The sequence below is a fragment of the Maylandia zebra genome, linkage group LG12 (assembly GCF_041146795.1).
Source record: "Maylandia zebra isolate NMK-2024a linkage group LG12, Mzebra_GT3a, whole genome shotgun sequence".
NCBI classification, from domain to species: Eukaryota; Metazoa; Chordata; class Actinopteri; order Cichliformes; family Cichlidae; genus Maylandia; species Maylandia zebra.
In genome coordinates this window covers 25,144,746-25,170,320 of record NC_135178.1, presented here as the reverse complement: position 1 = coordinate 25,170,320, position 25,575 = coordinate 25,144,746, and the positions used below count along the sequence as shown (strand labels likewise).

Genomic DNA, 25,575 nt, shown 5'->3' with positions numbered 1-25,575 from the left:
AGCTGTACAGAAGCATCCTTGTCTGCAGGTTACGACTTCAATATAAAGTGTACAATTTTTTGCTTGGCAGCGATCGCCCGCAACTATAAGCTGTCTTGCACAGCACATTTAAAACTCAGAAACAGTTGAGGTTTGACTTTCTATAGGTGAAAATATAAAGCATATTGAATTTACCATCTGACAAAAAAAAAAAAGCCACGGCCTTGTCAAAGTCTTGATGTGTTGTGAAGTCGTGATGTGTGTGAGAGAGAGAGGGGGAGAAAGACAGAATTAATACCCTAGATGGGATTTTTGATGTTGATGGTGAGGAAGAGGGCTTTTGGCATAAAAGGGGCCAGCGTGTGATCATGATGTCATTAGAAGTATACAGTGAGACAGACTGGAGGAGGCTGCTGTAACGTGCTACACCCAAGGGACGTCATTACCAGCTGAAACTGAGCAGGGACCCGAGCACAGGTCAGGCACACAGGAAGCGTGTATCTCCTACAAACGCATGCAAGCAAGTGTATTCTTCCTCGCATGTGTACACACTTGCATGAGTGCGTTTTTCCTTCAGCGCACACACACCATTTCTCACAGGATGGCATCCATAAGATAACAAATGGACAGTGCTGTCTGGCCTCTGACAGCAGACCGGTGCTTTTGTTGGCGAACCAGACGAATTCCTCAATATCTAAGTGGACACCTCTACAGACAAATGCACCTCATTAATGAGCGCACACAGATGGACAACACACACACAAACACACATGCGGACTGCAAGCTCGTGCTGTGCTAAGTTGCAGTGTGTATACCAGTGTAGCCGTCTGCGCTTCATTACTGTTCACACACAGACAGTTGCAGTGTTTTTGTGTCAATGTTTAATGAGGGGCTGGGAGTCTGGGGACCTTACTGCTGTCAGGAGCTCCTGTAGTCTGGAGCTACCACCTGTTCCCATCCGCTCCCTAAAGACCTTAACACACACACACACACACACACGTGCACACATATGCACATTAAAATACATGCAGGCACGCAGAGGCATGCAAACAAGGAGCAGCACACACCAAAACATGCCTGCACAAACGCACATACTTGACAAACTGCATACACTGATTTAGTCATTCTGTGGCACCACTGTCAGTGTTGGATACATGTAAACAGGTTATTGTGGTTGGCTGAGCCTGGCTGCCTGACAGAAGCTACAAAGACCATGGGAATATCAATTGATACATTTCACATTCTTCGTCAGCTCGCCCGGGATGACAGCGTGAAAGCTGCTGCCAGCGAGAGTGATCCCTCTCTGCCTTTTTCTGACATCGCCGTTTGATGGAGATCTGAACCGTCCTGACTGATCGTCTCTCGCCGATACGCCGAGCAGCGCGCGCCGTCATGCTCAGGGACCGCGTCACATAATGATCTACGACAGACCTTCTCAGACAAAAGTGCAGCTGTAAAACATATAAAAAATTAAATAAATAGATAAAAGAAATGCTTCCCGTTTTTGGCAGGGTGTAAGTATAAAAGAAAAAAAATCAACTTTGAGAGGAAATAAATATACATTTCAAAAAACTAACTTTTATTAAAACAAAAAAAACAAAAAACAAAAGAATCAATTATTGACTCATTAACAAGATTATAAAACAGTGATTTAGTTACATAAATAAATTGATATCGGTGTATCAAATCTTAATTTCATAAGCATGTATACATGGGTCATTGTAATAAATAAAAGGGAGAGCAGAACATTCCTACACGAACAAAATCAACAAAAAACAAACAAACAAAAAAAACAAGAAAATTAAAATAAAATAAAACAAACAGCTAGAAAGACTCAGAGGAAATTGTTTCTGAAGAGAACAAGAGACACTGGACAACTTTTCCACCAAACACACGTGAGGAATTGCTTTGTTAAAGCATCAGTTACACAGCCATTCACTTACTAATTAAGGACACTAAAGCTGGGACCAAGGTTGGTTGTCTCTCCCCTCTTAGAACGCGTTTGGTTGTTAGATAGATCTTCTGTTTGGTTACTTTAAAGCGTTAAGACAAGGCAAGAGAAAAGGCTGCTTTTATCTTTAATCAACACAAGATAGAAAAAAGACGCAGAGAAAATGAGATATTAAAAAAAAAAGAGAAGAAGAAGGAGAGAGAGAGAGAAGGTAAAAAGGCAGGTAATGATGGGACAGCTTGAACTTTGCAGTGGAGACACTGGAAAATCTGCAGGGAATGAAGGAGAGAGCTGAGGACACTCATTTGTCCATGTGCAGAATTGTCGAGTTTGATGACTAATAAGTTACTTGCGCGGTTATTATATATTACTGGAACATGAGGCAGGTTCTCAGCAAAATATGTCCTTTTAAATGTACGACTGTAAGGCTGGACACATAATACACGCTCTGTTCGCCAATTAGCTCCTGTATAAAGCACATTATAGTATTTTTCCAATAGGTTCCCATGGAAATCTAGGCTACTACAACAGCTTACATGCATAACTAAGTATGAAATCACGTATCGTGTTTTTAAACATTTATCCGCCACTGGCGTGGAGTAGTCTGCCTCTCTTCCCATTCTACACGTCACTCAGCGGAACAACATTTCTGACAGGATCCAGCGTCTCGTGCGTGAACACATGCGAGTCCAAAAAGCTGTCAACAAGGTCAGTCGAGTCCTTCTGATATGTTCTGTTTTGTTGTTGTTGTTTTTTTACAAAAGAGTGGAGGGGAGGGAGGAAAGCCCACACCCTCAAAAAAAGAAAAAAAAAAGAAAAGAAAAAAAAGGGCAAAAAGGGAGAAAGAGATGAAGAGCGAGAGAGGGAGAGAGAGCAAACTACAGCGGCTTCAAGTATTTCACATTACATAGAATACTCTGTATAAATTAGTTAACATATACTTTCAGATCCTCCATATTCAGACATATACTATGGCATATATACAGAGTACAATAAATGCTCGCTCATGTTGTGTCGTGTTTTTGTCTTTTTTTTTTTCTCCTTTCTTTCTTTTTCTCCTCGAAGTTCAGTTGTTCGTATGTTCCGCCTTTTTTTGTTGTTGTTTCTTCCTGTGTAGAGAAATCCCTGAGAACGTTCTGGCTGACAATTACTGAAGGTTCCACACAATCAACTATAACAGTAGAAAGTCTAATTTCTATGATTCACATGCACAGAGGGAGGTGACACTGGCCGAGTCGGAAAACACCACGATGATGGCGGCTGTATATAGATGAGAGTGGACTGATATACTGACACATGTTGTGTGTGTGTGTGTGTGTGCGCGCGTGTGTGTTGAAGCTTTTTGGAGAGGGGGGTGCAAGTACCGATGCCAGAGCAATGACGTACAGCAGAGCCAAGGGCAGAAACACTTAGCGGGAATCTGAAGCTTCCTCATAACCTCGGTCTCACTGATGAATCCCCCTGTTTAATTAACACTGTCAGCTATCATAGACGATAACAATCACGATAGCAAATAAAAAAAGAAGAAAAAATATATCTGGGAGCAGTTCAATACCGTATCATGAGGTAGTCGTCTGCCTCTGGGGTTCTGCTTCAGCTTGAAGTAGTTGAAGCTATAACAAGAATACTCATTATCTTTGTCTATAGTGCCTGCATTACTGTCTTCTGTCTGGAACAGGTACTCATTATGGAGGTGGGTGAGATTATAACAATATCAACAACACAAGTTAGCTGAGAGCATTGTTGTGTATAATGAAACTAATGCCTGGAACCCAGAGAAAACTAATGGCTGCTCCAGTGCTGCTGCTTCTGCTGCTACTGCTGCTGTGTCTGGAGAAAATGCTGATGGCAGCTTTTCTTTCAGTGCTAACCCAAGCTGTGCCGAGCCGAGCTAAGCTGTGCAGTGCTGGCCAGCGCCCGCCGGTGAGGGCGTGGACAGAGGGAGGTGCTCTGTGTGTTTTGAGTGTGTTTTTTTTAAAGCCTTAGTTTCTCTTTGAGGATACCAAGTTTTCTTTTTTTTTTTGTTGTGTTTTTTTCCTCTTTTTTTTTCTTTTTTAACATGAGCGCCATTGTAGAAGGGCTTCAGCCACTTGACAACATGTAACTCAATATACACTGAAACGGGAGGGGGGGGGGGGGGGGGGAGAGATGCTTTAAATCATTAGAGGAACGGAAAGGAACGTAAAGAAAAAAAAAAGCCGTTTCGCTTTCGTTTTCGTCTCGCACACATGTAGAGAAATACACACAACATTCACAATGTGACAAATTTCCTCTCTTCTGAAAAATAAAAACACTTCTGTACACATAGTAGTAATAATATTATTATTAATAATAATAATAGTAATAATGTTTATGACAATAACAACAGCAAGAACAATAATACCGCGTGTGGCTCTGTTGATTTTTTTGTCATCTTTTCCTTTCTCTTTTTTGCTTCATTCTACAAGTCGCATCCCTCTTTTTTTTACTTGTCTATTTTTAATCAGTCCAAAAAGAAGTTCAAAAGGCAGACTCAAGTTAATAGAAAAGTACTAGAGTGGGAGGAGGGCGGGGAGGGGCGGGCTTTTTCACCACCTCCCCTTCGGCCTCGCCCTCAGCCGAACCTCTCCCTCACTAGCATCATTAGTTTCTTTTTGCCCTTGTAGATCTGTTTCAGGTTGTCTATGAATTGGGTGAACTGAATGTGTCCGTCGTGAGCCATCATGAAAGTCTCCCGGGCCTTCCCCAGGAACTCGATGAACTCGCTATAGTGGCGCGGGCTGATGTGCGTGAGCCGTGAGTGTGTGGTGTTGATGTAGGCCCCAATGGTTGCGTCCAGCAGCTGCCTGAGCGGCGCTTTGTCCAGCGACATCAGCTTCCCAGAATTCCTGCGGCTGTGCAGCGCCGACACCATGCCCGGCGTGGTCAGCGTGCACCGCCGCAAAATGTCAGACAGCACAGTGGCGCACTTGACGCTCTTGACCACCAGGGGGATTACGGCCGCTAGCTCGTTCTTCCCCAGCGAGTGGCTGAGCGCGCAGGCCCACAGCACATCGTTGATGGCCGGGTGCGTGTCCTGGTTGTAACTGAGGTTCAGGTGGGCCATCGCTAACGTCGCCAGCTTGTACGCTCTCATTGGATACCCACGGTGTTCCATGTAGCGCGCAATAGTGAACAGCTGCGTGTAGCTCATTCCTGTCGCCGCCGCGTCCAGTACAATCTGGTAGGCTGTCTCAAAGGCAATGTGGTCCTTTTCGCAGAGCGTGAGAGCGGAGAGGGCGCAGTTCTGGGGGTCCTTCATGGCACACTGTAGGGCGAGGGTGCGAGCAGATGAAGCCAGGTTCTCCTGCTGGTGGCAGTCCAGGTGCAGGCGGACGATAGTGCTGTTGGACATGACAGTGGTGGCCACGATACTGGTGGCTTCCGTGGGGGTGAAGAGGGTGAACCAGCTCTGCATGATGCTATCCAGTGCGTACACACCTGGGGCACACATCGAGGCATGAATAGATGTGAAGAGAGATATAGAGCAGAAGCTAATAATAATCCTTAAAACAGCTGAAAAACAACAATTTAAGCGGAGAGCGTGGCTTACCAACTTCAGTGGCACATGTGACTAACCAGCGAACCATCTCTCTCCTCCTCCAGTTTAATGTGGACAGAGTTATTCTCATCACCTGAGGAAGGTGAAAAATGATGGAGCAGGAGGGAATGAAAGGTGAGTTACTGATCAGACATGTAAAGCATTAAAATGCACAGGGAAGATGAGCTATATCTACCATTACCGCTGAAGAGTATTATAAATATTCCTGTAACCAGTTCAACTGTAACTTCAACGACGCACTAGAACTGTGGCGGAAAAGACTGTGGTACATTTTGCAACAGCCTTGGGGGGAAAGGCCCACAGGAAAACCATCAAAGTGAATACCTTTACAAATATATAATCCAAGGTAAATCTATAAATAATTTATTAAAGTCTGCAAAGGCGAATAAGGTGAAAAAACATAATGAACAATATTGTGACATTTACCAAGCATCACCTCTCAAAAGCTCATTCTCCTCCCTGAGGTGCACAAAATAAAGGCCCCTTAGAAAATAGCATTGCAGTGCTGTTCCATCTAGAATTAAATATTCAGGAAACCAAAGGATCCACAGATACAGATCTGTTACAATATCTTTTCTGATTCCTCTACACTCGTCATATAATGGAGCTATTTTACAGGATTAAGAGCACCCTATAGTGTAAATGCCGTTTCCAGGTAATCTTCTTGTATTCCAAGACAATAATGTCAAATTCTGTTTCATGAACATCAGGGTAAAATCCTTTTACTGACCCAAGATAACTAAACCCTTGTGATGTACAGGGTTAATGTCATCCTCCAGAGCTACAAGCTTTTCTTGTAAGAAAATGATCCAATATATCTCTACTCAAAGATACAAGTGAACAGCGGCTTGGTATAAGTAGAATATTACCTTCACATACACATGTGGATGTATTATTAGGCTTTTTTTTTTTAAACAAAGGTGTGCCATGGAAATTTACAACCTGACTTCCACTAAAAGGTGAAAATAAATTCACAGAAGTACACTTAAAAAAAAAAAAAAAAAGCATACCTGCAGTCCTAACTCCAGAGAGACTTTGAGAAGTGTTATATCAGGCAGGCTGTCCATGAGCGTGGCAATCTTAAACGCGTCCTGCGCCAGTTTGAAGATGTGAGACGAGGAGTGAATGTTTTTCTGGATGGACTCCAGGACCGTCTCCAGCCTGCGACTGTCGCCTGTGGTACAAACACAGAAATAGTTTATAATTGCACAGAAATTACTGCTACCCCTACCTGTATACATGCAAACGCATGTGTTGTGTTACTAATAGTACGTCAACATTAGGAAAGTTAATGGCGGGATCTGTAATTGTGCAAATATCTGTGCACCTTTGGCAGCAGTGAGCATGGTAGAGGCCAGCTCACACTGCTGGGACTCTATGTGGCTCAGGGTGAACCAGCGCGGGTAGCGGTTGGGCACTACGGACACGATGTGGTGAGGTCGCGACAGGTCACCGGATGATGCCGTCGACTCCAACACCGGCAACCTGACGGAGAAACAGACCCACAGCACAATTATTAAAGATATTCTGTGGAGAATTATGTACTTCAATTAAATACATAAATATTAAGTAGAGTCTTGAGTCTTGAGCCACCCCTTATTTCTTTATAGTTTGCTTTCAAGAAGCCAGACTTTTCTAAAGTGGTCTTGAGCAATATTTCTCCAGGTCTCCAAGTTTTTTTTTGGACACTGGCTGCTTTTTCACTCAGATTTAGTCCATCCTTATGCCTGAATATATTTAGAGGAAACTAAGCAAAGAGCAGTATTTTTGTAGCAACAAAATAATTTGCAAAAAAAAAGTGTCAAAGGAGTACAGTATGCCTTTAAAAATGATGAGGAAACCAGACAAGTGGAGAACAATGGAAGAAGCAGTAGATGAACACTATCATCACTGACACGAGACCCAGAGGTGGGTTTTGGGCAGTCACCCAGTCAAGAAGCAAGTCTTAAGGAAAGGAAACAGGGAGAAGAAGTGGAAGAAGAAGTGGACTGAAAAATCAGTGGCAACAGGTTTTATAGAGCGATGAGTTTCAAATCATTAATGGTATATATGGAGGACAACAGTGTCTACAGCCATCCGTAAAACATGTACGAGGCTCTGTCATGATTTGGGGCTGCATTTCAGCCAGTGGTGCTGGGGATCTTATCAAAAATGGTGAAATTATGAACATAGAAAAGTACCATCAGGTTTTAATCCTCCATGCAATACCATCTGGAAAGCCTGTAACTGACAACAGCTTTACTTTTCAGCATGACGATGATCCCAAACACGCTGCCAATGCAATAACAGCATGCATGGAATGAAAAACAAACAATGGGAAACTATCAGTCATGGACTGACCTCCCCAGAGCCCGGACCTTTACTGAAACAGTGTAGGATCATCTTGACAGAAAACGGACCAAAAGACAGCCAACATCCAAAGAGGAGCTTGGAATGTCCTTCAAGAAGTCTGGAGAACTAAGTGTATTTCAGTTAATTAAGAATATTAAACTCAAAAACACTAAATTAAAGAACTACAAGAGTGAAGAGAAATTAGACAACAAAGGTCCGTGAATCATCATCAATGAAACCCCTTTTTTCCTCCATACTGTAACAAGCAAACAGAATACTGTACTGAGAGAAAAAAAAAAAGGGCTTCATTATGAATGCCTGAAAGTCACTTCAAAATCAAAATGACTTCAGTCGACACAGGGGGATTACAGTTAGCCTCTCCCAGCAATTTACTTTCAACCTAGTATTTAATCACCTAGAAACCATGGTATAATTAGTATTTTCTTCACTCTAATTGGTCATAATGAAGTCAGAGCCGTGCAACACCTGCTAGTGGATGGAGGAGCTTCACTAGTTTCTGTCTCTCATTATAATAATACTGACAGGGCCAAGTCTTCACAAGAGCCACGAGCACAACACAGTTACCACTGTGGCCGGCTCATCTCCTATTCTGCTTCACTTCTCTTCCCTCCCACCTCAGTTTCAAAGGTCTTCTTTCCTTCAGAAGACAGCGCAACCTGGCCTTCTCTCAGCCAATCACAAAGCTAATTGAGTCCATGGGGAAATTAAGGAATTCACCTTCTAGCCCCGTAAGGCTGGACACACATCAAACAAATACCAACACACATCAATGAAAAAACCCAGAGCATACACACGCACGCGCGCACACACAAGATCAGATACACACACACACACACACACCTGCCCTTTTGAAAACACATCAAAGCAGCCCAGTAAAAGCAATGTAATGCTAAATGCCAGTTTCAATTTCAGAGCAAGGTGCATGTGATACCGCTGCCACCCGAGTAAAGGCATGTACAAAAACAGCCTCGTCTTCACTCCGTTTCGCCCAAGAGGGCACCGGCGGAACTCGTTTCTCAGAGACAGAAGGTGTCAAAAACCCAGTTGAGATGCACGTAAGTGTGAACGCTGACACTTGGTGCAAAATGGAGATGTTTGGAAGCCCTAGCAACAGCCGGATTCATTCCACACAAAGCTTAAGAGCTGCTAAAAGCTTTTGCCACACTGGGACCTTCTGGAAGATTCCTGGGGTGCAGCAAAGCAAAGCAAAAAAATAAAAAAATGCCTTGGATAAAGATGGAGGCCTCATCAACATTCCTGCTTTTGTTTGGTGTTCACCAGAGAGCCGAGTACTTGCATCGGATGGGTGCTTAAGGACCTGGATTTGCTGAAGAATACCTCAATGTAGGAGAGGTAAATGAACCCTCATGAACTTCTCCAAAGTATTCAATCCAACCACAAGTACAGTTTAATCCCAGCCAGCTAATATAATTAGTGCAAAATGCTGCACATCTAAATCCAACACCAATTTACTGTGTGCTTGCAGTATAATAAAAAACTGTAACAAACGATTCTTTACAGGTTTGCCATGGTTTGAAGTAATTGCGTATAAATATATTATCTAAAAAGAAACAGAGTGATCGGTAAGAGGCAATCAATTCCTGTGAGGGTCAGTGAGAAGGGTTTGTCGCTCTGGTGTCAAATGTCTCCTGCGGCACTGTAGCACGCTGTCACATCTGAAAGGGGCAGAAATATGCAATACAGTCAACGTGGAGGCAGCTGGCAACAGATTACAGAAGAGGAGCCTGTGACGAGGCAGTGATGGGTAAACCAGCGTTTAGGGTCACACATTCACGTGCCCATGTAAGAAGAATGAAATGCGTAACGCTTTGCAGAAAAGCTGCAAGGATACAATGATAAAAAGCAGTGCGTGCAGGTTTTACCTAAATCCTGAGGCCCTTTGGGTTTCTGGTCTGCATCACCATGACTACTGACCTCTTTACCTCTTTCTCTGTTCCCCCTTTGACTGTAAACACCCTTCACTTCCAGAATTTATCAAGCGCACATCTATCAGCTAAGTGACACATCCGGTGGAAGACCATACACAAACTCCTGTGGGATAAAACCTGCAGAACACCTGGCAGCAGGGATGAAGTCATACATGAACGAGATGAGCAGATATTTTAGCCGTCAGGAGCCTAGGATGCTAAAAACGACATTTGCTTTGAGTGATGCTTTTTGAGGAACATGTTCTACATTAAAGTCATCACTGTCGCAGTCACATGAAAATCTGTGTTTAAAATATCATTCTCGAGAGGTTTGTTTATTTCCGTGCACTTGGATTTTCTGCAACTCACAGATGAGCATGTTTCTTTATATTGTTCAATAAATTTCATACAATACAATAAACACATGTGCATGAGCAAAGTGATTGCAAATACACTGCCTGTACGTGTGTGAGAGTTTGTGTAGTGGTGATTCTTTATAGCTTTGTGTGGACAGACAGTAAACTATTATATGCAGAGGTAGAAGGCAACAAGGGACAGACTTAAAGATTTCACTGACTGATAGTAAAATTGTATTGTATAAAACATTATATTTCAAAGGGAAATCAACCCATTACATTACTAGTATTTCTTTTGGCAGTGTGGTTTACGTCTATTTCTTTCACTGGGACCAGCACGATAGTATTGCGCTGTTTACATGTCCCACATCAATGATTCCCAGCATCTTAATCTGAAAGTCATGTAAAAAAAAAAAAAAAAAGAGAGACTAGATAGGGGTTTTACTATGCAGACTAAAGAAAAAAGCCACCAAAGCATTGGGTAAGGCACATTAGCTGTTAACAGTAGATCTCAATGTCACACGACATCAGCTGATACGCTTCTGTGTGTCCTACTGAAACATCTAGAGGTAGGCGGATCTAACCAAATATCCATAGGCACATTTACATTCCAGGTCACAGTCATGATCAGTGCTTTATAGGTTTAAAGTATCGGTAATAGTATCGGTAATACTGGCCATGTATTCACTTGTTATCAGCTCTATACCAAAATTTGCATTATCACACAGCGCTAACAGAATCTCATATAGGGTATACAATTTAAACTGCTCTAACGTTCTGTCAACTGTTGCTCATGCAAGCCGCTTTGCAGCCCGCCTTGATCCCAGCTCGTCCTTATCATGCCACGTCTGACGATGTCATATCACCAATGCCTGCTGTGTTGTGCACCACAGGTCTTTCTCCTTCCCCCCCCGTCTGGAAATAATAATCGTCTTTGGAATAAAGTGGTCCCGACTGAAATGATGGCTGCTACCTGTGTGCACTGGTGATGTATCAGTCTCATCTTATCCTCAGACGGCAATCGTGATATAGAGTACTTTATATTCAAAGATTATGGATTATGCAGAGGATCAAAGGTTGTGGATTACAGCGAAGATCCAGAGTCATTAGCATTGGAAGGCTCATATCTCATATGGAAATCACATATGATAACAGGCGACTGGGATTTGTTTCTTTGGCTTCCAAAAGAGTTGAGATAAGCACCGTCTCTGGAGAGGCAGTGAGCTTCTTCTTCTCTTTCTTCTTCCTCTTCTTCCTCTGTGGCTGCAGTCAAATTCTGGGCAGCCCCTGAACTAGTAGGCAGCTTCTCTGTTTTTGTGTTGGCCGCTAACGTCGAGCCATTGCACGGCATATGCTGCTCTTACACACTTTAATTAACCTCATCCAAGACACATAAACTCCCAGGCACTTTAAAATACTCTCATGGATATGCATGCACACATGGAGGCAGTCTGACTTCCTCTCATTTGCAAAAAAGCCGTTTTAAGAGCAACTGTGACAGAGGAGAAAAATCGAGAATGCAAGTAGAAAGAAAAAAAGTGTGTGAGAGAGAGTGTGTGTGTACAAGAGAGCGAGAGAGAGAGAGCTAGACTTTCTTTCTCTCTCCTTGTATCAATGATAGTGTTATAATAGGTCCATTAAAATAGCCCTGGTTACTTTACCTCCTCCTCTATATTTAACTGTCCACCGTCCCGTGGGAGCGGGAAGGTATATGCTATCACATTACACTACGCTACATTACACACATTCATTATGTGCTGAGTAGACACCCCTGGCTCCCAGGAGCACCCATAAGTGGCCGTATTATTCTAAATCGACGCATTCACGCCAAAGGAGTGAGGATGGAGGAGCGGAGGAGAAGGAAACAAAAAAAAAAAAAAAAAAAAGGTGACGGGAAGTAGCAAGGGAGGGAAGGGAGTGGCTGACTCAGGGAAAACAGGCTTGGGACTTGGGTTTAGAGGGAATGGAAGGGACACACCAGCTGGATTTGCAACCTTGAAACCACACTGAGAAATCCAAACCATCTCGTTTTGGTTTTGTAAGTGTGTTATTTACATCCTGACGCCTCTAAATGGTTAACTGTAGAAAGGTGCAAGGGATGCGCTTCTTGTCTTTTAGTTCTCCGTTCGGCCAACTGTGACACATCACGAGAACCCGAAAAAGTTAAAAAGAAGAACAAGAATCGCTTCATTTTTAGTCGTTCACAAATCATTTGCTAGTTTTACAGTGATGGACTTCGCAAGGCTTAGGTTTGTAGAAACATAACAAACATCTTCCTCCTCTGTGTCCTCTCCCCGTTGGCTCGGCATATGCATGTGTTTGTGTGTGCGTGTGTGTGCATAAGTGTGTGCGTGTGTGAATCCTCCTCATTACAGCCACACTAATTATACTCTCATTAATGTAATTAATATTCACTGATCCAGCTCCCACTAGTCACAACATCAAAACACAGCAGCGCAGACTGATTAACGTACATACACATGTCCACATTGTCCACAGATGAATACACACAGGAGCTTAATATAGAGAGATCACACGGACAACGCACAGGCCAGCAAACAGCGTGGAATTCCCTTCAAAACACAGACGCACACTGAGCTGCAGACATTACAAGCTTTAAAGCTTGAAGATAAGCTTGCACAAATAGGAGGGATCTTAAACTTGAGGAGATTTTTTTTTCTCAAATCGCTTCAATCCTCACTCAGATTTTAAGCGAGGGTGACTAGGTCGTCTATGAATCAGAAGGTTGGTGAATCGCTGGCTCATGCAGTTTGCATCGTCATATCCTCGGGGAGGTTAGTGAACACCAAATCGCACGTTACAGCTTCAGACTGACGGACCAACAACAGCACAAATAAGAGTATCCCACAGAGCAGTTACGCCACATATTTTTGACACTGCCCCCATCTGACAACAGATGCTCTCTGCAGGTAGACGGGCAGCCAACGCCAATGCACTACCACAGCTGAACCGTAATTTCCCCACCAGTGTGTGTGATCGTCAGACAGTGCTTAGAATAGAGCGCTGTATGGGTGTGTGTGTGAATGGATAAGAGTGGCTTGTAGTAAAAAGTGCTTTGAGTCCGCAGAGTAGAAAAGTGTTACATGAGCATCAGTCCATTTTACCATTTATAAGCCGCACGTAAATATTTTATGGTTATACAGGATGCGAGGATACATCATATAGTGGGTTGGGGCGTGCATACCAATATTCAGCTGTTCACATATTAGTGTGCTGCACAGGTAAGCTCATTTGTTTTTCAGAAATCTGTAAAACACACTCAGGATCATCACTGAGTGGTAACTTAAAACTTTGTGGCCATGGATGCTAACATGGATGCTACTGCTTCACGATCACCAGTTTTTCTCTCCCACAACAGCTCCTATTAGAGCGTGGGGCACTGCTCCATCTCTGATTGTTTTACTCATTACTTCATAGGAAATCTCCAAAGCTCAAAAAAGTTTTATTTGAGAGTCCAAACAGGGCCTCTCTACATCTAGAGCCTTCTCCTCAATAGTCACCTTAACTACACCTGTAAAGTTTCATAGCTGTCCCTTGCATGTTTATGACACCATCATGTTGACAAAACCCATCCACAGACAGACATATAAACACCTGCCAAGCTTTGGTAATAGTTAAAGAAGGTGCCCAGGATCACATTCTGCCATGATGACATGGCACAGACGGAGACACACACACACACACACGCACGCACACACGCAGACGCACAAAGTGAAAACAAAGCGAGACCTGCTGTCACAGCTGGTAAAAATCTGATTTACAAGGTTTTGACATGATTACGGAAACAAGCCCACACAAACACAGGAGACCTACCGCATGGCTCTCAGTGCAATTTTGTACGCCAGTTCAGCGTCGTGAGGTAGGAGAGAGGTGAAGAGATAGCGGGCGAAGGTGTGCATGGGGACACTTTCTCTGTGGACGATCTCTCCGAGGCCAGAGTACGGACCAGCTGTGACAAAAAGCACAAGAAAACAATATAAACACACCGAGAAAAGTGGGTCCTTTTTAGCTATGGAACACACAGGAGGAAGAAGTGTGTCCTCAAGTTATTATATTTTATAATATTTACCATACAATTAACACATTCTGGTATTGCTGCACATTAAGTCATTATTTTCCTGTTGCACACTGACGAGTGATTTATCTGGTCTGTCCCTCGTAGCCAGGAAGCAGTGAAGCCACGCGGCATTAAAACAAACTTTGACGTCAAAAACCATATGGCCGTGTGTGCAGCCTTGGCCTCACACTTTTCCTTCCCTCCCCCTCTTCCTGTGCTTCCCCCCTCATCTCTGGTGGGTTATTTTAAACCCCAACAGGCTTCTAAGCCACAGACCACATCACACAGTGGCGCGGCTGCAGTCTCCAGGGACCCACAGAGGCCTCGGAGCCCGGTGCTCTATTAGTAACGGAGCCAGAGGTGGGTGGTCGCGCCAGGGATGAGGCAGGGTTGGGGTTTGGGTGGGGATTGGAGTAGAGTTTGACTGGGCTGGGCCCTCAGGGATGAGCCACCACCGCACCCCTCCTCCTCCTCTTCCTCCTTCTCGTTTTCCCATAACCAAACCCCATTCTGCTCTAGCTCCACTCCTGTGAATGTACACACTGGTGTGCGTGCACGCATATATGTGTGCTGACACAATACCCCTGGTGTTACTGTGTAAAGAGCTCATTTTGGTCTGGCCCAGGGCAGCTCAGCCTCTATTTGCACCACAAAATGAAAGGATAATAAATAGCGAGACAGAGTCAAAAGTGTTTTTCCTGTTTTAGCAGGAATGTGTAGGCTCTTGGTGTGTGGGAGGTAGAGGAAGAACAGGGAGGAGGTGTGCCTATATATAGATAGATTTAAATATATAGATATTATATATAGAGAGAAAGAGAGCTATAGGGAAATATGGTGAAAAAAAGTAAATTGTAAACAGGTTACACTTATGAAAAGAGCTTTAGACTTTATCTCTCATTCACCCATACAGCATGCTGGAGTTCAGTGCTGCCTCAGCACACTTTATCATGTGGACAGGAGGAGCACACACCCACTTGACCACGTTGGGAGCAACCATTTAAATGTAAATTTAAAAAAACCAAACCAAAACAAAAGTATAGTTGGAATATATTCTGTTATCTCTCTTACCCTCCAGCAAGAAGACGGCCTGTTTACGGAAGATTTTGACCAGGGAGTCGTCCAGTTCCACTTCCTGCAGCTTGGCCAAGAGCTGCTCTTCATTGCGACACACCTTTTCTTGAGCATACAGCCCATCGGGCATCACCCGCTGCTGGCCTAGGCCGATCAGAGCGGTCTCCACGGCCAGCGCCACGTACGATTCGCCGTCCCCCAGCAATCGTTGCACGGGCATCCGCTGGAGGTCCGCTCGGCTTACAACGCTGGAGCAATCTATGAAGAGGGAAAAGGAGAAGACAAAGAGGCAGATGAGAAGAAATGAGTCAGCATAAACTGGCTGGGAACGTTTGTGTAATTCTCTGAGGCGCTGAACAATAGAGGAGTCCGTCTCCTGTGAAAAACACACTGTGTTCGTCACACAGTGCAGGTCTTAATCCAGTGACCACCCAAAATAAAGATCGACCCCTTAGGAGCATTCCTCTGTTCGCTGCTCTTCCTCCGAGGAGTGGGCTATTTCTGTAAGCAGGAGACGCACCGAGGGACGGAGCAATCGCAGAGAGTAGGCGAGGAGAATTTGAAAAACATGGTGAAGAATAAGACAAAGAGAGTGAAGGTGAAGCTACACTTAAACTATGCTTTGTATAGACTAAAAATTACTCCACTATAATCGATGAGATAGAAATATACATGGAGAGTATAAATTTCCTATCTCATGTTAAAAATCAGTCCTATAGAATTAGAACAAACATCTGTGCTAAATTACACAAAAACATCTGTATTTTCATGACTTGTTTGTGTGTAGTAGCTGATTTTTCCATGTAGATACATAAAGACAGACACATGAATCACTTTGTAAAAGGGTGTGGGATGAATAAAGAATACGATAAAGTCGCATTTTGATGTGTGTGGGGTTTTTTTTGTAGCTATTTAAGAGGCCAGTTTCCATAAACCAGCAGTACCTGAGAGGTCTAAGCAGGTGTTAGAGCCCTCCTCGCCCACTCGTCCTGACTCTGTTAGGGTGCTGAACAGGGTGCCAATGGGATCCAGGGGATGCCCCACCCAGCCCTCCATGTTGGTTATGGAAGTGTGGCCTTTATGGAGCAACTCTAGAAAAGGACAAAGCAAACGGGGACACGTCTCAGTGCAAAAACTGACAACATCTTAAAGTAATAATGCACATCATTAGCCTCTGCAAGCTGAACAGCATATTAACACATATACACACAAATAACCACTGTCTGTCCCAGCAAGACCTCATCTTAATTCTTCCACCCCTTAAAGTGAAATGCGCAAGGGTATGAAAACTAATATGCACAGAGCTGTCATCCATACCTGATTAAGAAACAGCAGCGATAGGCCCCATAAACTACCAAAAATCAATACAGACCATATCTCAGCAATGGCATGAGTATTTGTTATTTTTCAGTACCTTGCATGAAGAGCTCATCTACTCTGAAGTTTGGCAAGAGTAATTAGATGTTTAGAAGTTACACTTTACGGAGGCAAAAGGATTCACAGGAACTGAAAGCATTTCTGGCTTGTTCCTTTTTAAATTTTCCTTTGAGATTATTAGGCATTATATATGATATCACAGTGAGCTGGTGTTGTTTGTAGGTAATTAGCAGAGGTGTGGACTCGAGTCACATGACTTGGACTCGAGTCAGACTCGAGTCATTAATTTTATGACTTTAGACTTGACTTGAAAAAATGTTCTAAGACTTGTGACTTGACTTGGACTTGACTTGGACTTTTACACCAATGACCTGGGACTTGAATTGGACTTGAACCGGTTTACTTGAAAAGACTTGATATTTCACCCCAAATATAAAATTTAACATGCATATTATATAGAGATTGAAAATGTGACGTCATTCAGGGGTAAACCGCAAAGGATTCTGGGAACTCGTGGCAAGAGGTACTAGCGCACGCAGGCTTTCAATTGAAATCAGTCACACAGCGATAAAAAGAAACACAAAAATGTCAAGAAGCTGTTGTATTATTAACTGCAATAGCCGGTCGCATGACAGCCACGGGAAGCCGACGGGTAAAGAGATCGGTTGTTATCGGATTACGTCGTTGAAGAGAAATTGTTCGAGCCATGTTTCCGAAGTAACAAAGAGGCGACGGATGGCCTGGATTGCAGCCATTCAAAGACCAAATATAACGTCCCAGAACCCTCCAGCTCACAGGTTAGTCTGCTCCAAGCATTTACACGAAGGTCAGTCTGCTGTTGTAGTTAATACGTCATTTTCATAACATAATTAGTGATATAGGTTACAAGCAAGTCTGGCGCTGAACAGAAATTGTCGCGCTATGCTCCTTTGTTTATTGTGCATAAATAGTGAATTGTCCTGACACAATATTGCGTTTCGCTTCTGTTATTATGGTACATTGACAAAAACATATACTTTTATTCACAGGATAAAACAGGTTTTTTTGTATCACTAATTGCCCAGTACGATTACAGCATACAGTATTATTGTCACTGCTACATTTCTGTGATGCTACCAGAAATTATTTCCACTACTAATTAATTACCATTGAGCTCAAAGGTCCTATTAATAAACTGTTAACGAATGTGTATTTATGAAGACAATTTGTGAGACTGGTAAACTTATGATACGTACGATGGTCTTTCGTTCTACACGGTGCATTTCAAGGTCCTGCACCCATCCGTCGGTAAACTGTACCTGGGCTTGTTGCAGTGACCTGAAGTTACTAAACTTCATGAGTGTATGCACTCACTCCAAGAACCGTATGATTATAAATATGCATATAAATGTGCTACAATGAGATAGCTGACTTCATCTAACTAGCAAATGTTGTCCAGGCTACGTTGGTGATGCAGTTTTTTTTAATATGTATGATATTTTTGTCATGCGATTTTAAAGCCGGTCCTACAACCGCATCCAAGAATAACATGCAGCTTATCTCAGAACTGTCAGTGAAAATTATTCTTGGAGCTAGGTTTAATTGAGCTGCATTTTAAAGAGGTGCAATTTCACAATTTGTGTATATTTTCTAAGTTCACTATTTTGTCATGTGTTGAGAAAAACACAGATTTTAAAATTACATGGTCTAATATTTACATTTAGCATAACTGCAACATTCTTTTTTCTTTTTTTTTTTTAAAGACTCGAAAGGACTTGAAATTCAAAGTTTCAGACTTGTGACTTGACTCGGACTTTTACACCAGTGACTTGAGACTCGACTCTGACTTGCCTGACATTACTTGAGACTTGCAAAACAATGACTTGGTCCCACCTCTGGTAATTAGTGAGTTTCCAAGAATGGTTTGCTGCCAAATTGGATTCTGAGAATAAAAAAATAAATAAGGCTTGAATACCGCAATTTAGTTTCACCTTTCTTGTGCCTACGAAAGTGCTCCAGTTGCCTCTGCTGTTGCCTTCGTAACGTATTGACCACGGCGATGGCCAGACGGAGGGCTTCTCTCGGGTAACCGTGGGAACGCAGGGCGTCCACCCTGGCGCAGGCTGTTGGGACATGCTCTGAGGGAAAGACAGAAGTTTTAAAACCAGCGTTTTTCTCTCACCTCCTGGACAATCTCAGTTCGGCTCACTCTGTATAAATAACTTTTCTGGCACGTGCTCACTCACACCTCCACACACACACACACACACACACACACACACACCCACACACACACACACACACACACACACACACTCACCGTGCCATAAGGGCCAACCACGTGAGTCGAAGAGAGAACCCTCCTGGTTGTCATGGTAACAGTAGTTGGCGTAGAGGTCACTGGCAATGATGTGCTGGAGGTGTCGGTCCTGCCAGTGCAGGTCGCAGGCCTCGATGGCCCGTGTGAACACAGTCCTGTGGGGGCGCATCTCTGAAGGAGAAGGAAAGGTGAGGTGAGAAAAAGATGGATAACAGCCAAACGCTCGATAATTTGTGGACTTCTTTTTGTCTTAAAAGACAGCCCTAGCATTTCAATAGCTTAATTTTTTGACATAAGCATAATTGCTCCGCCCCAAAAAAAACAAAAAACCATCACTCGGAAGATTGGCAGCTTGATCTGGCTTGTGTACCACAGAAAATCTGCTGTGGTGTTTTAAAGCCGGAAAGCAAACAGCAATCTAAGCGGCCTCCTCTCGACTCCAGCAGACCGGATTCACACAGCAATTATGTGGGGCAGGAAAATTATTGTGTTTTTGCAGTTGTTGGGTTAATGTATGGAATTGTACTTCTCGTTGTTGAGTTGAGATTTATCATCGACGCGGTTTTTCTCTGTTTCTTTTGTTTTGTCCATCTTGTAAGAAAATAAAATGTGTATGAAAACAAACAGGAAAAGAAAAAAAAAATGGAAATCTGTTGTTTCATCTCCAGCACATGCGTGGCTCTTTTAGCTTGGAATTGCTGCCTGTGTAAAATTATCTTTTAGGACAAATACTGGATAGAGACAGACTGATAAGCGAACACACACATACGCCCACCCTGTAGCCAAAGCTCCTGAGCCCTTTCACAGTGAGGCAACAATTCTTTGATTTACAATTTTTAATTCATTTTAAATAAACCGAATATGAGTCACACCAATATGAAATTGAACTTCTCTGCTGACATCATGATTTAAAAAAAAAAAAAAAAACTTTCTTTTTTCTTGTTCATTTTTGAATCGATCGTTAAAAGAAAGCATCTTCTTCTCCTTGTCCGAATCAGGGTCACGGAGGGGCGAGAGGCAAGGCCGTGTTCATTTTGACAGCAAACTTGAGATGATTCAGTAAAAAAAATAAAGTGTAGACTTTTGTCGTGGTTTTACCAGTGAGAGTTGCTCCACACGATTTAACAAAGCGTCTTATTTGCCTTAACATCTAATGTGGAATGTGTTCATATGCCTACTTTTCTCTTCCTTCCAAGTTTTGACATTTTGTCTTTTCATGAAAAACAGAGAACCGTTTCTCATGGACAGATCAATTGTGTGCACCTAACCTCACTGCACCACAGATCACATTCCTGCCTTTCTGAACAAATTAATTAGTTCTTATTGGATCTCGTCAATGTGTTTCAGCATATCTTCTGTCCTTGTGCTTTGATTTCTATGTAATTATTGTCTGAATTACACAAAAAATGAAGGTAATTATTGGTCAACAAAATTAATTAGCTGGCCGCCGGGCAAACATACAGAGGTAGACATCCAGTCGCACTCATATTCACACCTATGGCCAATCAGCAATCAGCAACCTAGCCCCATCCCCATGTTTCTGAACTATGGGAACAGAGAGAGGCCACATAGACACGGAGAGAACACACAAAGGTTGGACTCAAACCTTGGACCAGGTGATGTTGCTAACAGCACCACCGTGAATGGACTAAATTTATGGGAAAGAAATTTGCCAAAACAGTTCTTTGGTTGCTCGCTATTCATTCCTGCACAACAGATCTTGGAGGTGCCACAGCTGTGACGAGACTCACCTCTCACCTGCTACAACTGCCAGACACGTGTCACGACCAATAAATACGTTATTGACAGACATACAAAACCTGTCGATGTCTTACCTTGGTTGCCATGGGCGCCCTGAGGCAGTGAGTGGGTGAGGTTGGGCAGCTCGTTGCCGTGGTTACCGTCCTCCCAGGGGCAAACGTCCACACTGTTCCATCTGCGCAGCTGGCGCAGCCATGATGACTTCTGCTCCGGTTTACAGTGGGGGTTCAGTACGATGCACATCCACAGGGCACCTGGACACACACACAAACACACACTTCAGTTACCTGCCCTACTTCTCAGTTTGTAACAGTGATGTAAGCAATGAGTCATACAAAAGCCATAAAGTGTGTCTTTTGAGATTTAAAATACCTTTAATACAGATATCATGTGAGATTGAAAGCTCGGGGCTGTTTTTACACCCTAACACTGTTTCTTGTTCTTTTAGGAGCACATTTTACGTGCTGCCGCCATCTTGCACTGGAATACAAAACTCTGTGAAAACAGAGAACTTGACTAGTCCCGAGGCAACGCTGACTGCACACACATCATTTTAGAGTAAATTGGAACAAACAGAATATGAAAAGTGGCTATGTCTCTGGGGATACAAGCACAATCGGGGATTTTACTCTCCAGACTCCAAGAGATATGTATACACTCACATTGTGTGTGTGTGTGTGTGTGTGTGTGTGTGTGTGTGTGTGTGTGTGTGTGTGTGTGTGTGTGTGTGTGTGTGAGTGTGAGTGTGAGAGAGAGAGAGAGAGAGAGACTGTGTGTGACTGTATTCTACAGATGCATATGTGTGCAGACAGAGTTTGGGAGGAAGGACGAAGGCAAGGACATAGACAGAATAAGAAGGGAGAAGAAAACACGGCGGAGAACAGAGAGAAAGTGTAAAAAGGAGGGGGTGAGGGGAGAAAATGAAATGGGGGCGCGGATGATGTGGACGAGAAGACACGGGTGAGGACAAGTGAATGAGGCAAGGCTTTGTGTCTGGAGGAGAGGAGTAGCTGCAACTCAAAGAGGAGCAAGACAAAAGAGGGAGCGAGGGGGAGAGAGAGCGAGAGAGAGAGAGGGAAAAAGAGAGCGGCGCCAAGAGGCAGCATTTACCACACATCAGGGGGAGTGATAAGGACTTGGGAAGAAGGTTTTGAAGTGTGGACTTCAAAGAGACCGTGCACACACACACACTTCCAAAAATACGTGGGATTGAAACAGATGAGATCACTGCGCTGTCCTCGCAAAGTGCAGAACAAGACCAAAGGGAGAAAACGAACATCATCATCAACAACAAAAACAACAACAACAGCAGCAACCAAGGCATTAGAGAAAGAACAACAAAGACGCGGAGACAACACGGCTGCTGTCCTGGTGATGAGCCCGCTGGTTTTGCGGCTTGTGAGGATGTGCTTTGCTGTAGGTACAGCACGTCTGTCAGGAGAACTACAGGATGTATCAAGCCGAGCGAGAGCACGGCGAGCGGCACTCTGTCACATCAGCTTAATATGTAATGAGATGAGTCTGAAAACACTGCAGAGGTTATAACATTTAGGGTTTCAGCACGATGCATTAAATAGCTTGTAATTCACAAAGACACTTTTATACACCACCAGTCACAGTGAGAAAGTGACTGGGCTGTCAGTGACAAGTGCGTGCGGGACAAAAACAAAAAAAAAAAAAACAACACCTTTGTGTCGATTTTTGCTAAATCCGTCTAGGGAAAGAGGTGTGTGCACATTTATAGGACAGTATGTGCGTGTGCAGTGTGTTTCTCGCTCTCACCCAGCTCATCCCAGAGCTGTCTGTACTTGTCGGTCATGGTGGTGCCCTGCTGTCTCCACAGCGCCAGCCGAGGGTCTGCCATGAACTGTTCTGTGATCAGTGTTAACATCCTCGCTCCGTTGGAGTCACGCATCTTCAGCATCTCCCTCACCTAGAGGAGGACACAAGAGGGACAGGCCCGCGCACACATGTAGTTTACAGCAGCTGAGGAACAAAGAGCAGCGATAACACGAGCGGCACGTTGTTCTAACATCGTGTGCGCGCTGAAATATTCATGGCACGTACGCAGGCTTAAATCAATGAAGAACACAACTTTTATGCCTCGGGATGGCGCAAAACACATGTAGCACATTTAAAGATGGCCGGGCATGTTTTCATATCTACTGTGTGTAATCTGTTGATCTTGGTGATAGAGGTAAATACAGTGGCAGCAAACATTTATATTTTAATCTTGCAGCTACTGCACTTGTCAACGGTCAAATCAGGTTTAATGGTCGCATGACAAAATTCCTCTCATTCTCGTCGTGTTTTGTTTCCTTAAAACGCTGTTTTAAATACTTACTGTGCTTTTTAAATCCAGTTCTTGACACAGAAACGGAATAATCATTTATGTTTTCTAAATAGTTCTCCGATTTCACTTAGGGGTTTTAATATTCTGCAAAACTAGATGTCACCAAGAAAATCCATTCATTACATTACATACAATATGGCATCATTAAAAAAATTAAAAAGAATGAGAATCCAACTTCAATAAAATCAGTTACTAGAAGAAAAAAGTAAACATGTTTCTTTGTGCATAAACAGCAGCGATAGTTTTCTCTTCTCTACTTCACTTTTCGTGAGAAGCGCTAATCACAAGAGGGACTGGTTTATTGTAAACTATGGTGGTCAGCAACTTCTTCTAGGAGGCATTAACACTCTTGGGTGTGCAGGAATATCAAATATTAATCTGATTTGCTACTTCTTTAAAGACAGGGGAGGGGATTTTTCAGTGAAATACCAGAAAAACAAAAAAACAGTCAATTTCAACTTTGCAACATGTGCGGAGACAACACTCACGCACACACACACACGCATGGACACTTGCAGTAGATTCAAAAGTTCAAATGCAGTGGATGTGTGTTTTAGATTTAAGGGGAGCTCTGCGTAAGCGCAAGTGCGTACGTGACTCTCGATGTGGGCGTGCACGTCTGTGTAAGCATATACGCGGCTGTTAGTGGGCGTGCGCGCGCACTGAAATGAATATAACAGGCAACAAAGAGCATGAAGCCGAGAGATATTCTAAAAGCCAGGCGGACTGGATGATAATGGCCTTGGCTTGCAGTCTTTACATAGCACACAGCGCATTAATGCTGGTCTAGCTCTGCCACTGTAATACCAGGTAACGGAGCGAACGGCACGTCTCTCATGTAATCATTTAATCACGGGTACAAAGGAGCATACAGCGCGAGCTTTCGCCTTCCGATACCTCTCTCTTTCTTCATCTTACAGTGTCTGTCCCTCCTGCAATTAGCTCCAGCATGACGTTCAGTGTATGTGCTCTCTGTATTATGTTGTTTTTACTCCTGCTTCTTATAAAAGTGCGCTAACATTATGGAGAAAATATTTATTCAAAGTAGCTGTTTGTTCTTGTGAGAAAGACAAAAGAGCAACGTGAACGTGTCCGTGACTGGCAGGGCTGGTATGTACTGTATGAGAGCTGGTGTGTTTTGTACGTGTATGTGGGAGTGTTCCTGGGTCTTGACCTTGCTGAAGAGCAGGTTGAGCTGCTTGCCCGAGCCGTGGTATCCTCCCTGGGACAGGAAGAGCTTGACCTGCTCCTGAACCTGCTCCTCATCCAGGTGCCAGCAGTTCTCATCATCCACACTAGCTCCCGCTGTGGGGTCCGGGGCCCCTACACACACACACACACACACACACACACTTCAAATCTTAAATGTGCATAAGGCCATAACATTTTTTCCCCTCAATATCTCTTATCCTAATTAATACTATGGCATTTTTGGTATAGGACATTTGTGAATATATATTTGTCAAATAAAACCCCGTGCAGATTTTATATTCCAGGGAATGAGATGAAAGTCAGTTTAATTTTGTTCATGAAAAGCACAAAAACAGTGCACTTTGATCTTAGCAAACACAGTTAAAAGCTAAGTCTACAAAAAAAACCCCAAAAAAACATCTCTTTCCAAGTTCATTTGCCCTTCCTTTTAAGAAAAAGATCAAAAATATCTCCATAAATAGCCACGAAATTTAAAAAAAAAAAAAAAGACTGACAATGTAACTCATCTTTCTACACCTTTATGTCCTATGACTACAGCAACCTGCAAGTGCACTACTCGTACTGCAGGCAGCAATGTGGTGTTTTGTTTCTATAACATTACCAAGCACACATCAGCAAAGCCATTTAGCTATTTGATCTTAACAATAGACAAACTTGCCACCATTGCATTTTAATAAAACTAATTTTAATATAACATAACGTCATTATTTCAGTGCTGCCCTCAATAATTAAACTGCATTACCGATTAAGCAAATTAACTGGTTTCACTGAGATAGATTTTTGTTAAAAGCATGCAATAACAAATTGAGTTTTAAAGATGTCTTTCCGAAGACTCGCTGAGGAGACGCTCAAACTGAGAACCTGAACAGGAGTAACTCTGCTAGCAAGAGTTAGTTTACATTTCTAGAGCTATCGATGGCTCATTGACAGGTCTCTTCATTCTCAAAAGACTCTGTCTCTTCTGTTCTCCGTCTTCTTTTTTTGGCCCTCCTTCTCAGTTTCCTTTGCTCAAGTCTGTTTCCTGTGTCCCGTTATTTTTGGACACCTCCCCATAACTTCTTTTTTGCTTCCTTCATCACTTCTCCAGTTACAAAGCAGCAACACACACAGACAAAAAAAAAAAAAAAAAAAACGCATCCAGACTCTTTTATGCCTTTTTGTGCTTCTTGGTTTCCTTGGTTTCTCTTCCCGAGTTGTTTGCCCTTCTATTTGTACTTGCTGCTTACCTCTTCTGGGTAAGCAGTAAGTACAGCATTGATAACAAGAGATAAACAAATC

At 43.1% G+C, this 25,575-nt stretch overlaps 1 protein-coding gene across 1 annotated transcript in view; it reads right to left on the bottom strand.

Annotated features, from left to right (window-relative positions):
- Window positions 1–1,537: 1,537 nt before the first annotated feature.
- LOC101472410 (zinc finger SWIM domain-containing protein 6) overlaps window positions 1,538–25,575 on the bottom strand; it is a 50,419-nt gene continuing 26,381 nt past the window's right edge. Inside the window, exons 3-14 of the mRNA XM_004547209.4 lie at window positions 24,260–24,408; window positions 22,515–22,665; window positions 20,807–20,986; window positions 18,972–19,142; window positions 18,643–18,789; window positions 16,240–16,386; window positions 15,293–15,553; window positions 13,981–14,116; window positions 6,838–6,995; window positions 6,521–6,684; window positions 5,502–5,583; window positions 1,538–5,389 (exon numbers count right to left, since the gene is read on the bottom strand). Of these exons, the coding sequence (XP_004547266.1) occupies window positions 4,524–5,389; window positions 5,502–5,583; window positions 6,521–6,684; window positions 6,838–6,995; window positions 13,981–14,116; window positions 15,293–15,553; window positions 16,240–16,386; window positions 18,643–18,789; window positions 18,972–19,142; window positions 20,807–20,986; window positions 22,515–22,665; window positions 24,260–24,408 (2,612 nt within the window). The 3' untranslated portion in view covers window positions 1,538–4,523. The remainder of the gene's footprint in view (window positions 5,390–5,501; window positions 5,584–6,520; window positions 6,685–6,837; window positions 6,996–13,980; window positions 14,117–15,292; window positions 15,554–16,239; window positions 16,387–18,642; window positions 18,790–18,971; window positions 19,143–20,806; window positions 20,987–22,514; window positions 22,666–24,259; window positions 24,409–25,575) is intronic.